General features: G+C 43.4%; 1 protein-coding gene across 2 annotated transcripts in view; it reads right to left on the reverse strand.

The window, feature by feature from the left end:
- Positions 1-14,517, reverse strand: part of KATNAL2 (katanin catalytic subunit A1 like 2) — an 80,779-nt gene that overhangs the window by 3,209 nt on the left and 63,053 nt on the right. For both annotated transcript variants that reach the window (XM_073619428.1, XM_073619421.1), the window contains exons 13-15: positions 11,054-11,164; positions 9,366-9,528; positions 5,871-5,973 (exon numbers count right to left, since the gene is read on the reverse strand). In XM_073619428.1, coding sequence (XP_073475529.1) covers positions 5,871-5,973; positions 9,366-9,528; positions 11,054-11,164 — 377 coding nt within the window. The remainder of the gene's footprint in view (positions 1-5,870; positions 5,974-9,365; positions 9,529-11,053; positions 11,165-14,517) is intronic.

A 14,517-nucleotide genomic window follows, 5' to 3' on the forward strand; every position in this document is an offset into this window, starting at 1 on the left:
GGCATCTTCATTAAATAGTACCCGCAAAACACCAGTGTCAACATCTACAGTGAAGAGGCGGCTGCGGGATTTTGGGCTTCAGGGCAGAGTGGCAAAGAAAAAGCCATATCTGAGACTGGCCAATAAAAGAAAAAGATTAAGATGGGCAAAAGAACACAGACATTGGACAGAGGAAGACTGGAAAAAAGTGTTGTGGACGGATGCCAAAGGTGTGCAATGCTGTAATTGCTGCAAAAGGAGGATTCTTTGATGAAAGCAAAGTTTGATGTAAAAACAATGTTATTTCAAATACAAATCATTATTTCTAACCTTGTCAATGTCTTGACTCTATTTTCTATTCATTTCACAACGTATGGTGGTGAATAAGTGTGACTTTTCATGGAAAACACAAAATTGTTTGGGTGACCCCAAACTTTTGAACGGTAGTGTATATATATATATATATATATATATATATATATATATATATATATATATATATGATGTTTGGGGGGTTCTAAGTAATTTTCTAGCAAAAAAAATGTTTTTAACTTGTACACACCAAATCTCAGAAAGAGGCTCGGTCCTTAGGTGGCTAAATGATGTATCTATGTGCTCAGACTGGGTGCCCCACATGGATGTGCACTCACCCCTAGATGTTGACCGCCTATCTCTAGTATGGCCTCTCAATCGTGTAGGGATACCCCTGTAAAAGTCTGTTGGCTGACGTCTCATGCAGAAAAAAACCTCAGATGGATGGAAATGACAAAAGACGATCCTCATTGCGCAATGCCATTACAAATTACTTTATTTGGTAAAAGACAATAAAATATTTCCACGCACATTTAAAAGTGCCCATAGTCCTGGCACCCGGCGTGTTTAGCAGGTGATTATATTATTGGGTAACTGGCCCACTCATTGAACACACCACTCACGGCGTTCTGCTCGATTCCTGGGTGTTTTTCGTATGGGCGGAAGTGTGTCGCGATGGCGCAGTAAAACCTCAATGCGTTTTTCAGCCAATCACAGAGCCATCATCAGGAAGTTCTAATTCCGCCATATTGGTTGAGGGCAATTATAACCTAACTTCTAATCTCGTTACTTAATTATATTGAACACCTGCTAGATACTTCGGGGGAGCGTACAAACTAATTTCTGTGACAAGATGACATCTACAGAGATCATACTGATAGTGTTAACTAAGTTACATAATAAAATTAAGAAAAGACATGCATGAGATGTCAGCTAACAGACTTCTACAGGGGGTATCCCCACATGCTTGAGAGACCATACTAGAGATAGGTGGTCAACATCTAGGGTGCACATCCATGTGGGGCACCCAGTCTGAGCACATCTGCACATAGATACGTCATTTAAGCATGAGCACTTTATATCATCACCTGGGGACTGTATTAGATATATATGCGTGTATATGAACTTAATTAACACTAAGCGCAGCAAATTGTTTTTATAATGTATAATAAACATTTGGGAGAAAGTATTTTATATGTATCATAGAGCTTTCCAGTTTTAACCCAGAAGCTTGGAATTTGTATGTCGTCATTTTATTGTATCAGATTTATTTTATGTCTCCTTATTACATATACGCTTTCAATACTAGTATGCTCTGAAAACATCAGTCAAGACCAAGTAGTCAATTGCGTAGGGATAGGCCTATGTATGAGGATGTCTGTTTGAGGATAGGCCTTCATTTAAGGACATCTGAAAAAAGAACTACATTTGAAGATCATAAAACAGCAAACAGTCACTCACCTTGTATCATTGACCGGCGGTGTGAGGTGTGGTGCACGGAAGACTCCCGGAATCCCAGCTTCCTTGAATAGATGAATCCGGCACCAACTTCCAAGACACACTCAGTACTTTATTTACAAGATAAAACAGAACAATGTATCCTCCACACTCAAGCGTTTCTGCTCCTAGCGGGCCTTAAAGTGGATGTAAACTTGAAAAAAATTTTTTTTTGATGTCATAATGTAGAGTATAAGATTTCCTATCATTTGAGCCCAGTCTTGCCACAAAGAGTTAATCCAACTCTGAGCAATCCTCTTTTATTGTTGTGAGATAAAACTTGACAAACAGAGAAAAACTTTGTCAAATCCTCCCCCTTGCTGTGAGTGACAGATGATTTACATATCTCGTGCACTAGCCTAAGACATGCATTATTTTTTAATTCTCTCCCACTCCTTTCTTCAGCAGCTCTGCAAGGATTGGCTGTTCCACACCTCATGATTTGGCATGCTGAAATCATGTGGTTACTTTCCTGTCTTTTCACTGGATGTTAGAGATCATAGCAGAAGTTCAGTTAGAAATACACAGGAGAAAATGCATATTGACAAGGGGAGTGTAGAGGTGGGCGGGCGAGCAGTCTACTGACATCACGACTCCACCCACCAAGCTCCAGACAACAGACCCACCCACAGAATATGCAGTTTTTCGGGTCTAATAACAGACAGAGGGGAGACATTTGACAGGTAAAGATACATGCAGGAGGCATGTATATCCTTATAGATAACCCCTATGGCAGTAGTTTAGAAAGGATGACATTGGGTTTACATCCACTTTAATCCTAGCACTGGAAGGTCACAGTGGGATCCAATTTAAAAACTCGCCCAAGTGTAGAAAAAAACGAAAGATATTGTAAAACAGATACATAATGAAGTAACTGATATCACCTAGAGCAGTCACCAGATTGGTAACAAAATATAAAAACAATGTAATCAGCATAATGATACAAATATAACAAAATTTGACAGAGACAAAAGCAAAAGTTTTTCAATTGGATCCTGCTGTGACCTACCAATGCTATAAGGCCCGCTAAGGGCAGAAACGTGAGCATGGAGGATGCATTGTTTTGTTGTATCCTGTTCTAAATAAAGTGTTGTGTGTGTCTTGGAAGTCGGTGCCAAATGTATCTACATTTGAAGATGTCTGAGGACAGACCTATGTTTGAGGATGTCAGAAGATAGACCTACATTTGAGCGTATACTTACATTTGAGGATGTCTGAGGATAGATCTACACTTGAGGATGTCAATGGGTAGACCTATGTTTGAGGATATGCAAGGACAGACCTACATTTGAGGATGTCTAATGCCGCGTACACACGGCTGGACTTTGCATCGGGCAAAACAGGCTCTATATCTAAGTCCGTCGGAAATGCCGACAGAAAAAGTCCGATGGGGCATACACAAGGTCGGAATATCCGATGAAAAGCTCCCATCTGACTTTTTATGCCAGAAAGTCCGACCATGTGTACACGGCATTAGTACTGACCCATGTTTGAGGATGTCTGGACAAACCTATGTTTGAGCATAGACTTACAGTACATTTGAGGATAGATCTACACTTGAGGATATCTAAGGAGAGACTAGTGTTTGAGGATGTCTGAGGACAGACCTACATTTTAACATGGACATATGTTTGTGGATGTGTAAGGATAGATCTACATTTGAGGATGCCAATGGATAAACATACGTTTGAGGATGTCAATGGACAGACCCACGTCTGAGGATGTCAATGGATAGACCTAGATTTGTACATAGACTTATGTTTAAGGATGTGCGAGGATAGATCTACATTTGAGGATGTCAATAGATAGACTCATGTTTGAGGATGTCAATGGATAGACCTACATTGGAGAATTTCTGAGAACAGACCTACATGTGAAGTTGTCTCAGGATAGACCTGGATTTATAAATGGATGTCTGAGGACAGACCTACATTTTAACATGGACATATGTTTGTGGATGTGTAAGGATAGATCTACATTTGAGGATGCCAATGGATAAACATACGTTTGAGGATGTCAATGGACAGACCCACGTCTGAGGATGTCAATGGATAGACCTAGATTTGTACATAGACTTATGTTTAAGGATGTGCGAGGATAGATCTACATTTGAGGATGTCAATAGATAGACTCATGTTTGAGGATGTCAATGGATAGACCTACATTGGAGAATTTCTGAGAACAGACCTACATGTGAAGTTGTCTCAGGATAGACCTGGATTTATATCTGTTCAATTACAATGTGTAAGCTGCTCCTCTTGAGCCTCTACTCTCCTATCTGACACCAATGAATTTATGTACCGCACTGGCTGAAGAATAGGGAGTCATGTGATGCCCTAATATCTTCATCGTAAGCCAGCTAAGAATCAGGCCAATGATTTCTCTATGATAACCATGGCAAAAATACCATTTTTAATTCTCATTTTAAGGGGAACGCAAAGTACAGGGTACCTTTCTTGATCTTATGCACATCTCTAAAGGCACTCCAGCTATAAAGCAGCCCTCTTGCCTGACTTTGAGCTAAGCCTTCTCTGTGCTGGACCTAGGCCTCAAACCTCTTCACCAATGGCAAGCTCTCCTGCAGGACTTTTAAATATTAGAGGCCAACTCCTACTCAGGCTATAGTTGTGGCTCTCTACATCACAGTGCTCTGGAGTATTTCAACCCTGGATAATCCAAAGACATAGGGGGTTATTTACAAAAGGCAAATCCACTTTGCACTACAAGTGCACTTGGAAGTTCAGTCACTGTAGATCTACGGGGACATGCAAGGAAAATAAAAAACAGCATTTTAGCTTGCACATGAATGGATGATAAAATCAGCAGAGCTTCCCCTCCTCATTTCAGATCTTCACCTCAGATCTACAGTGACTGCACTTGCAGTGCACTTGTAGTGCAAAGTGGATTTGCCTTTCGTAAATAACCCCCATAGTCTGTCTGGTATTAGTGTGAGACAGCTTTCTCCATCTAAGCCTTTACACATGTACATCGATTGCCAGAACTACCTTCTGAGATTTAAATATTTTCAAAAATTTAATTTGTTGAAAAGCCAAAATCGATATAGGAAACTCTTCATTTGCCCAAAACCAGTAAAAGTGGCATTCTATTATAAAGTTATAGAGATCCTTATGATTAAGCACTCTTGAGTTCAAAGCAGAAGTTAACATTTGTGCCTTTAATCTTCAATAAACCCATTAAAATGTTGCAAGCTGTTTATAGACCCTTTGGAACTTTCTTAAATTTATAAAGAATCTGAGTTTACATGGAAAATTCTCAGTTATGACAAGGTGTGTCCAGAGTAGACATGCTTCCTATGTACCGTATATACTCGAGTATAAGTCGTCCCGAGTATAAGTCGAGGCCCCTAATTTACCACAAAAAATTGGGAAAAATTTATTGACTCGAGTATAAGACGAGGGTGAGAAATGCAGAGGGTCAACAATGCCCATCTGCAGCTGCATGCCTCCCTGTGTCCTGTGCAGCCTACCTGTACCCTGTACATGTGTGTGTGTCCTGTACATGTCCTGTGTCCTGTACATGTCCTGTGTGCATGTGCAGCCTACCTGTGTCCTGTGCAGCCTCCCTGTGGCGATCTCCATCCTCCCTGTGGCGATCTCCATCCTCAAACGGCGGCCGGCGTGTGATGATAGTGTTCGGCGGCCATTCCACAGTTCAAAAGCCGCGCCTCCTCCTCGTCTCTGATAGGCTGACCGCTGACTGCCTATCACGGACATTCTCTCATTCTCATACCACGGACGAGGATGAGAGAATGTCCGTGATAGGCTGTACACTGACAGCTGTTCAGCCTATCACAGATGAGCAGGAGGCGCGGCTTTTGAAAGCTGCAATAGCCGGCGAACACTATCATCACACGCCGGCCGCCGTCTGCCTGCATGACACGCTGATCATGCAGACAGACGGCGGGGACTCGAGTATAAGTCGAAGGGACACTTTCAGCCCAAAAAAAAAGGGCTGAAAAATTCGACTTATACTCGAGTATATATGGTATGTAACTATGTATGAGTGTAAAATATTGCAGTTTGAGCTTGAATTTCCCCAGTCTGGTTCATTTGATCATTTACCTGGTTGGTGGTTTTCTAGTGCATCAAATATTTTCCTCACAGGCCTCATAGCTGCCTCTTTACACACTAGTTTAATGTCTGATCCCGAGTAGCCGTCAGTCTCCTGAGGAAACAAAATTATTTCATTTAGGTTAAAGTGACTCTCTTGACGAGCTTTTAGCTACAAAAGGCAGATTACATGACAGCTGATGGAAGAAGTCAGATCACAAGAAAGGAGGGTAGAGAATTAATAGAGAGGGGCTAATTTCTGGAACTTTTAAAGTGGACCTGAACTCAAAAAGTTATAGGTTACATTTACAAACATTAATTGTGCCAAAGTAGCACCCTGGGCCTGGGCACTTCTCTTCTGTAGCCTCAAGCTGTACATCTGCAGTGTGATATATTCTAGAGCACTGCTGCCTCTGACTGCTAATCTCACCAGAGTTGAGGTGAAATTTGGTGATGTCACTACTGTGCTGCTCACTGTTCTCTTTGCTGGAAGATCTGACAGGAGGAAGCAAAGCCCTGCTGTTGCCAAGATGGTGCCTACACACGGAATACATTGCAGAACATAACAAAATTAAATAATTAAGCTGCAAATTGGATGAGGGTTTCCCCGAGGTCAGATGTGTGTGACCAGCTCTCAATGGAGCCTGTTCACACAGTGCGGCTGCAGTTCGGATTGCAGAAGGGTCCTGTGCGTGTTTAGGTCCGATTCAGATGCGAATTCGGGCAAAAATTCAGACCTGAATCACACCTGAACCGGTGAACAGACACGCAGTGGACCCTAGACATGAACCCGCAGCTGCACATATGTGCACTCGGCCTTAATGGGGAAAAAATCAGCTAGAGATGGACCACAAGCAATACTGGTAACTAGTCCTTTGCCCTCTGTCTGCCTTTTTTTTGGCACAGCTTCCACAGTTTATATCTCTTTTAAGTGTTATCACACTGGTGGTAGTTGGAAGAGAAACAGAGATATGACAAACTCATAAGTGTAGGATGCTGAAGATTCCATCAATGCTTTTAGATCTGCAACAGGGTAAAGACTGGAGTCTTCAGCTGCTGGTTTGGTTAGCCTTCCAATTTTACAGGATGACATTTTTGTGTGTTGCAAATACAGTATATTGGTCACAAATGTCTGGAAAAACTCACAACATCTTCTTTATGGTTGCAGCACAGGAGCCAAAAACCCAGACAAAAACTGTTTCAAATCCCTTGCTATACGAGAGGAACCTGATTGGGTCACTTGTTAGGTAAATCAGGGCTTGACAAATTTGTTTTGAATTTAGGAGACAGCTAAAAAAGTTAGGAGCCAGTTTTTTTTAACCAAGAAATCTTACAGGTGGAACATGTAACATATTTCCGAATGTGTTCTTATCTTTTAACCTGTTCGCTGCTGTTTTTGCATATGTTTAAAAAAAAAATCACACTGCATTACATTCTTTCCTGGCCTTGGTGGAAACTCAATGGAGACCCGGAAATGATGTCACACGTCACTTCCGGGTCCACAGCTAAAAGGGAAGGAGAGCCCCCTCTACCCGGCGGCGCCCGCAGATGGGCAAGCAGAGCCCGGGATACATGTTCGGGGGGGGGGCATTTGGGCGGTAGCTATGGCAATGGCGACCTAGCACCTCAGGTTTGTTGAACCCTGAGGTAAACCCCCCCCCCCAAAATTGGACCCGTCGGTAACTTCAAAAAGTAAAGTCGGAATAATACATTTTTGACATGACAAAATACAAAAACATGTAAAAAAAAAAAAAAAAGGGGGGGGGGAGTCGTATTATTAAAAGCAGTTCCTGTCTGGTGACTTTTCCTAGGCTTAGATGCTGTCATCTGTTGCAGGCAGGAGAAAGCATTATCACAATTTCCCCACCTGAGTGATTAGAATGTACATTTTGTACTGCAGACAGCCCCAATCACTCCAATCAAGGCTCTCCTACCCCTGCTCCAACAACAGATGGGTGCTGGCTCCAGGTAGATCCATTCACATGTCCCAGCAAACAAAAAAGAGAGAAGCCACTCTCCTTCTAAAAAACCAGAGTAAACTTTAATTGGCAAATCCAACTGCTCCTCTAACAAGTTTCACTCCGTTATGAGCTTAAAGAAGAAGTACAGCTTGTTTGGCTGTACTTCCGTGGATCCTGTGACCCGTTTTCAGCAGAGAGCGGGCTGAAGTCCCTTCTCTGCTAACGTCACAGAATCAGTCCAGGTTCTGGCGTCATCACGACCATGGAGTTGGGATTCGCCCAGATCCCTGGACCGGCACCCAGCTCAGCGAGCCGCTGAGAGCCTGAGCTGGCGGCTCCCGCCACTACCACAGCCCAGCGCTCCAGTGGAAAAGGAAGAGCAGAGAGCCGGTGACTGACAGTCAGCAGCTCTCTGCTCGGGGAGCTGTGAGAACCGAGCAATCGGTAGTGTTCGATCGCTCGGTTCTCAGTGTAGAGGCGCCGGGGGACAGATGCAGCATCAGACAGATGCTGCATCCACCTAGGTAAGTATGAATCCAAAAGAAAAAAACAAACCCATACAACTCTTTTAATTGCACACTCTACGATTAAGCTCCTAGTGGAGTCAAATGTGTTAGCGGAGCAGGAGGATTAGCATTTAAAAGTTTACTTTTAGAAGGAGAGTGGCTTCTCTCTTTTTTGTTTGCTGGGATATTGTGATTCTGGATCCAGTCACGAGGTGGGGGGAGTAAAGAAGGGGATAATCTTTGTCAATTATTCGTGTACACAGCCAAGAACTGCACATGCCCTAGGATTTACATGATTGTGTCATCTCTTAAAAAAAAGTTAAAGCGGAGTTCCACACAGAAATGGAACTTCCGCTGTCCGGATTCCTCCCCCCCTCCGGTGTTGCATTTGGCACCTTTCAGGGGGGATGGGGGAGCAGATACCTGTCTAATACATGTATTTGCTCCCACTTCCAGTCAAAGATTGCCGTAGCATCCGTGGCAATCTACGCCACGTCCGGCCCCCCCTCCGTCCCCCCACCCCACTGTCTTCTGGTAGACGCACAGGTCCCAGAAGACAGCAGGGACCAGTCAGAATGCGCAGTGCGACTCGCGCATGTGCAGTAGGGAACCAGGCTGTGAAGCCACAAGGCTTCACTTCCTGATTCCCTTACTTAAGATGCCTGCACCCGGAGCCGAGAGACAGGTCAGCTTCGGGTGAGGACATTGCGGTCTCCCTGGACAGGTAAGTGTCCTTATTTTAAAAGTCAGCAGCTGCAGTACTTTTTAATTTTTTTTTTCAGGCGGAACTTCGCTTTAACACCTTAGTCCAGGAAGTAGATGGTGTCCCTAGATGATGCCTGAACAAAGATGGTTCTGAACGAGATTAGAAGATGAAAGCATCGTTAAGAGGAGAGCTGTGATCTCTGTGAGAGGTATTACATATTTTGCAGTGTTATTCGTGCATATTACTTTGCATGCAGGAACTTATCAAAATATGTATCTGATGACAGGTCAACTTTAAAGTCTTTATAAAGTCCATGGGTCCAGAATATTCTTACCTCCCCCAGGGTGCTGTACTGCAGCTCGGTTCTCAGCTCCACTCCTCCCGTGTTGCTCACAGGAGGCAACCAGTGACGGATCATGACCTCCCGCGCCTCTTTACTGGGCAGATCTACCAGAATCCTTTTCTCCAGCCGCCTTAACATAGCATAATCCAGCTCCCTGGGTATAAACACACACACTTTCCTTTTATATCATTGTTCCTAACAATAGCATTAATACCTTTTATGAGTGCACACAGTGAAGATAGAAATTCAGTAACATAAACAGGCACTCAGGCAGAAGATAGAATGATGCCTACTGATACTCGGGACCCCAGAACAACAGCTGCTGATACTTGAGACCTCAGAACAATGCTGCCTGCTGACACCTGAGACCCTAGAACAATGCATGCTGACACATGGGACACCAGAAGAATGCATGCTGACACTTGGATATCCAAGACAATCATGCTGATACTTGAGACCTCAGAACAATGCCTACTCATACTTGAGACCCCAGAACAGTGCATGCTGATACTTGGGACCTCAGAACAAGGCCTACTCATACTTGAGACCCCAGAACACTACATGCTGATACTTGGGACCTCAGAACAAGGCCTACTCATACTTGAGACCACAGAACAGTGCATGCTGACACTTGGGACCTCAGAACAATGTCTACTCATACTGGAGACCCCAGAACAGTGCATGCTGACACTTGGGACCTCAGAACAATGTCTACTCATACTGGAGACCCCAGAACAGTGCATGCTGACACTTGGGACCTCAGAACAATGTCTACTCATACTGGAGACCCCAGAACAGTGCATGCTGACACTTGGGACCTCAGAACATTGTCTACTCATACTGGAGACCCCAGAACAGTGCATTCTGACACTTGGATATCCAGGACAATCATGCCGATACCTGAGACACCAGAACAATACATGCTGAAATTTAGGACCTCAGAACAATGCCTACTCATACCTGCGAGCCCAGAACAGTGCATGCTGGACTTTAAACCCCAGTGAGCAATGCCCGCTGACACTCTGGACTACAGAATATGTATTCTGATAATTGGAACCCCAGAAGAATGCCCTCAGAAACATAAATTATTACTAAAAATGATATGCTGCACTAAAACAAAACAAAACAAAAAAAAAAAAAAAAAAAAACTTTAAAAATCAGTAGATACTAAACATTTACACTAGGTTCAGCAAAAAAGATCCCATTGTTTGGCTTCTGATGTCTGCTTTGAGTGTATTTGTTACATAAAGATTATGGAGAGATCAGCGAGGTTGAAGTGCAGCTGAGTTCTTATCCCACCAGTAAAAGAAGGGACATCACATATGTAGACAGATATAAATCAGATTATACAACCCCTCCGTTCCATTCACTCGTCCTCTGTGCAGCTTTAAGTACTTTACACTTGAAAGTTAAAACCCTTCTTACTGGGAGCATAGTAAATAACTTGCCTACAAAGTCACAGGGAGCTTTTTAAATACTGACATATGGCAGATCTGACTTTATTAAAGATTATATATATATATTTTTTTTATTCTGACGACAAAGAAAACACATTAAAGAGAGGAGGAAGAGCTCACAATTAATCTTTAAATGTTTTAAGCAAAACTAAGACCCTTTCTGTAGATCTGTGCTTAGGGACTGCGGATATGTAGTCACACAACACTGTCCGCGGATCTTACCAGGGCAGATTGGAAGCGGCTAAAACAAACACGAGGTCGTCTGATCGAGACAAGCCATCCATCTGTACCAGTAACTCAGTCTTCATGCGGCGGCTGCCTTCATGTTCACCCCTGTGAGAATTAAAAAAAAAGGCTTATTGAAAAACACATGCTTGTATGGAGAGCAAATATGATGTGTCAGAACAACCTGAGACTATTTATTTTTCATACATACAAATACTACACCTTCTACAGTACAATATAAGCAGAGTAACAAGTTCAGCTCTCACACCTATCTGCCACTTGGGACTATACAACCTACAATTTGGGTGTGTTTCCCCATCCAGGAGGCTTACAGTATCTCACAAAAGTGAGTACACCCCTCACATTTTTGTATATATTTCATTCTATCATGTGACAACACTGAAGAAATGACACTTTGCTACAATGTAAAGTAGTGAGTGTACAGCTTGTATAACAGTGTAAATTTGCTGTCCCCTCAAAATAACTCAACACACAGCCATTAATGTCTAAACCGCTGGCAACAAAAGTGAGTACACCCCTAAGTTAAAATGTCCAAATTGGGCCCAATTAGTCGTTTTCCCTCCCCGGTGTCATGTGACTCGTTAGTGTTACGAGGTCTCAGGTGTGAATGGGGAGCAGGTGTGTTAAATTTGGTGTTATCGCTCTCACTCTCTCATACTGGTCACTGGAAGTTCAACATGGCACCTCATGGCAAAGAACTCTCTGAGAATTTCAAAAAAAGAATTGTTGCTCTACATAAAGATGGCCTAGGCTATAAGAAGATTGCCAAGACCCTGAAACTGAGCTGCAGCAGGGTGACCAAGACCATACAGCGGCTTAACATGACAAGTTCCACTCAGAACAGGCCTCGCCATGGTCCACCAAAGAAGTTGAGTGCACGTGCTCAGCGTCATATCCAGAGGTTGTCTTTGGGAAATAGACGTATGAGTGCTGCCAGCATTGCTGCAGAGGTTGAAGGGGTGGAGGGTCAGCCTGTCAGTGCTCAGACCATATGCCGCACACTGCATCAAATTGGTCTGCATGGCTGTCGTCCCAGAAGGAAGCCTCTTCTAAAGATGATGCACAAGAAAGCCCGCAGTTTGCTGACGACAAGCAGACTAAGGACATGAATTACTGGAGCCATGTCCTGTGGTCTGATGAGACCAAGATAAACTTATTTTGGTTCAGATGGTGTCAACCATGTGTGGCGGCAACCAGGTGAGGAGTACAAAGACAAGTGTGTCTTGCCTACAGTCAAGCATGGTGGTGGGAGTGTCATGGTCTGGGGCTGCATGAGTGCTGCCGGCACTGGGGAGCTACAGTTCATTGAGGGAACCATGAATGCCAACATGTACTGTGACATACTGAAGCAGAGCATGATCCCCTCCCTTCAGAGACTGGGCCGCAGGGCAGTATTCCAACATGATAACGACCCCAGACACCTCCAAGATGACCACTGCCTTGCTAAAGAAGCTGAGGGTAATGGTGATGGACTGGCCAAGCATGTCTCCAGACCTAAACCCTATTGAGCATCTGTGGGGCATCCTCAAATGGAAGGTGGAGGAGCGCAAGGTCTCTAACATCCACCAGCTCTGTGATGTCATCATGGAGGAGTGGAAGAGGACTCCAGTGGCAACCTGTGAAGCTCTGATGAACTCCATGCCCAAAAGGTTTAAAGGCAGTGCTGGAAAATAATGGTGGCCACACAAAATAGTGACACTTTGGGCCCAATTTGGACATTTTCACTTAGGGGTGTACTCACTTTTGTTGCCAGTGGTTTAGACATTAAAGGCTGTGTTGAGTTATTTTGAGGGGACAGCAAATTTACACTGTTATATAAGCTGTACACTCACTACATTGTAGCAAAGTGTCAAAAGATATAATAAAATTACAGAAATGTGAGGGGTGTACTCACTTTTGTGAGATACTGTAGGTGCTGCATACTGGTGCCCAGAGAAATCAATGGTTACAGTTATGCTCATTAGTTTACATACCCTGGCAGAATTTATGAATTCTTGGCCTTTTTTCAGCGAATATGAATGATAACACGAAAACTTTTCTTTCATTCATGGTTAGTGTTTGGCTGAAGCCATGTATTATCAATCTACTGTGTTTACACTTTTTAAATCATAATGGCAACAGAAACTACCCCCATGACCCCGATCAAAAGTTTACATACCCCAGCTCTTAATACCGTGTATTGCACCTTTAACATCAATGACAGCTTGAAATCTTTTGTGGTATTTGTGGATGAGGCTCTTTATCTTCTCAGATGGTAAAGCTGCCCATCCCTCTTGGCAAAAAGCCTCCAGTTCCTGTAAATTCTTGGGCTGTCTTGCATGAACGGCACGTTTTGAAATCTCCCCAGAGTGGCTCAATGATATTGAGGTCAGGAGACTGAGATGGCCACTCCAGAAGTTTCACTTTATTCTGCTGTAGCCAATGACAGGTCGACTTGGCCTTGTGTTTTGGATCATTGTCATGTTGGAATGTTCAAATACGTCCCATCCGCAGATTCCTGGCTGATGAATGCAAATGTTCCTCCAGTATTTTTTGATAACATACTGCATTCATCTTGCCATCAATTTTGACCAAATTTCCTGTGCCTTTGTAGCTCCACATCCCCAAAACATCAGCGATCCACCTCCGTACCTTTTATTATAGGCCTTGTTGACTCCTCTCCAAATGAAGTGTTTATGGTTGTGGCCAAAAAGCTCAATTATGGTCGTATCACTCCAAACGACTTTGTGCCAGAAGGTTTGAGGTTTGTCTCTGTGCTGTTTGCCGTATTGTAAGCGGGATACTTTGTGGCATTTGCGTAGTAATGGCTTTCTTCTGGCGACAGAAGCCCATCTTTCTTCAAGTGCCTCCTTATTGTGCATCTTGAAACAGCCACACCACATGTTTTCAGAGAGTCCTGCATTTCACCTGAAGTTATTTGTGGGTTTTTCTTTGCATCCCAAACAATTTTCCTGGCAGTTGTGGCTGAAATTTTAGTTGGTCTACCTGGCCGTGGTTTGGTTTCAACAGAACCCCCTCATTTTTCACTTCTTGATTAGTTTGAACACTGCTGATTGGCATTCTCAATTCCTTGGTTATCTTTTTATATCCCTTTCCTGTTTTATACATATGGTTGTACCCAAGTCGATCCATTGATCAACCAGCCTGTTGGATTTTAAGATGTGAACAGCAGTGCTGCGAGGGGGATTCCCTCATCAACACTCGCTGAGTTGAAGAATATGTAAACGTTTATTTTTTTTTTGTTTTTTTTTAAAACAAACATGTCATACTTACCTATTCTGTGTAGTTGGTTTTGCACAGAGTGGCCACGATCCTCCTCTTCTGGGGTCCCTCAGCGGCGCTCCTGGCTCCTCCTCTTCTCAAGTGCCCCGTCAGAAAAGTGCTCTGTCTTGGGGCACCCGTGCAGGTGCGCTCCCATGTCCTGCTGCTGCGTCCATTGA

The sequence above is a fragment of the Aquarana catesbeiana genome, linkage group LG01, assembly GCF_042186555.1.
Source record: "Aquarana catesbeiana isolate 2022-GZ linkage group LG01, ASM4218655v1, whole genome shotgun sequence".
NCBI classification, from domain to species: domain Eukaryota; kingdom Metazoa; phylum Chordata; class Amphibia; order Anura; family Ranidae; genus Aquarana; species Aquarana catesbeiana.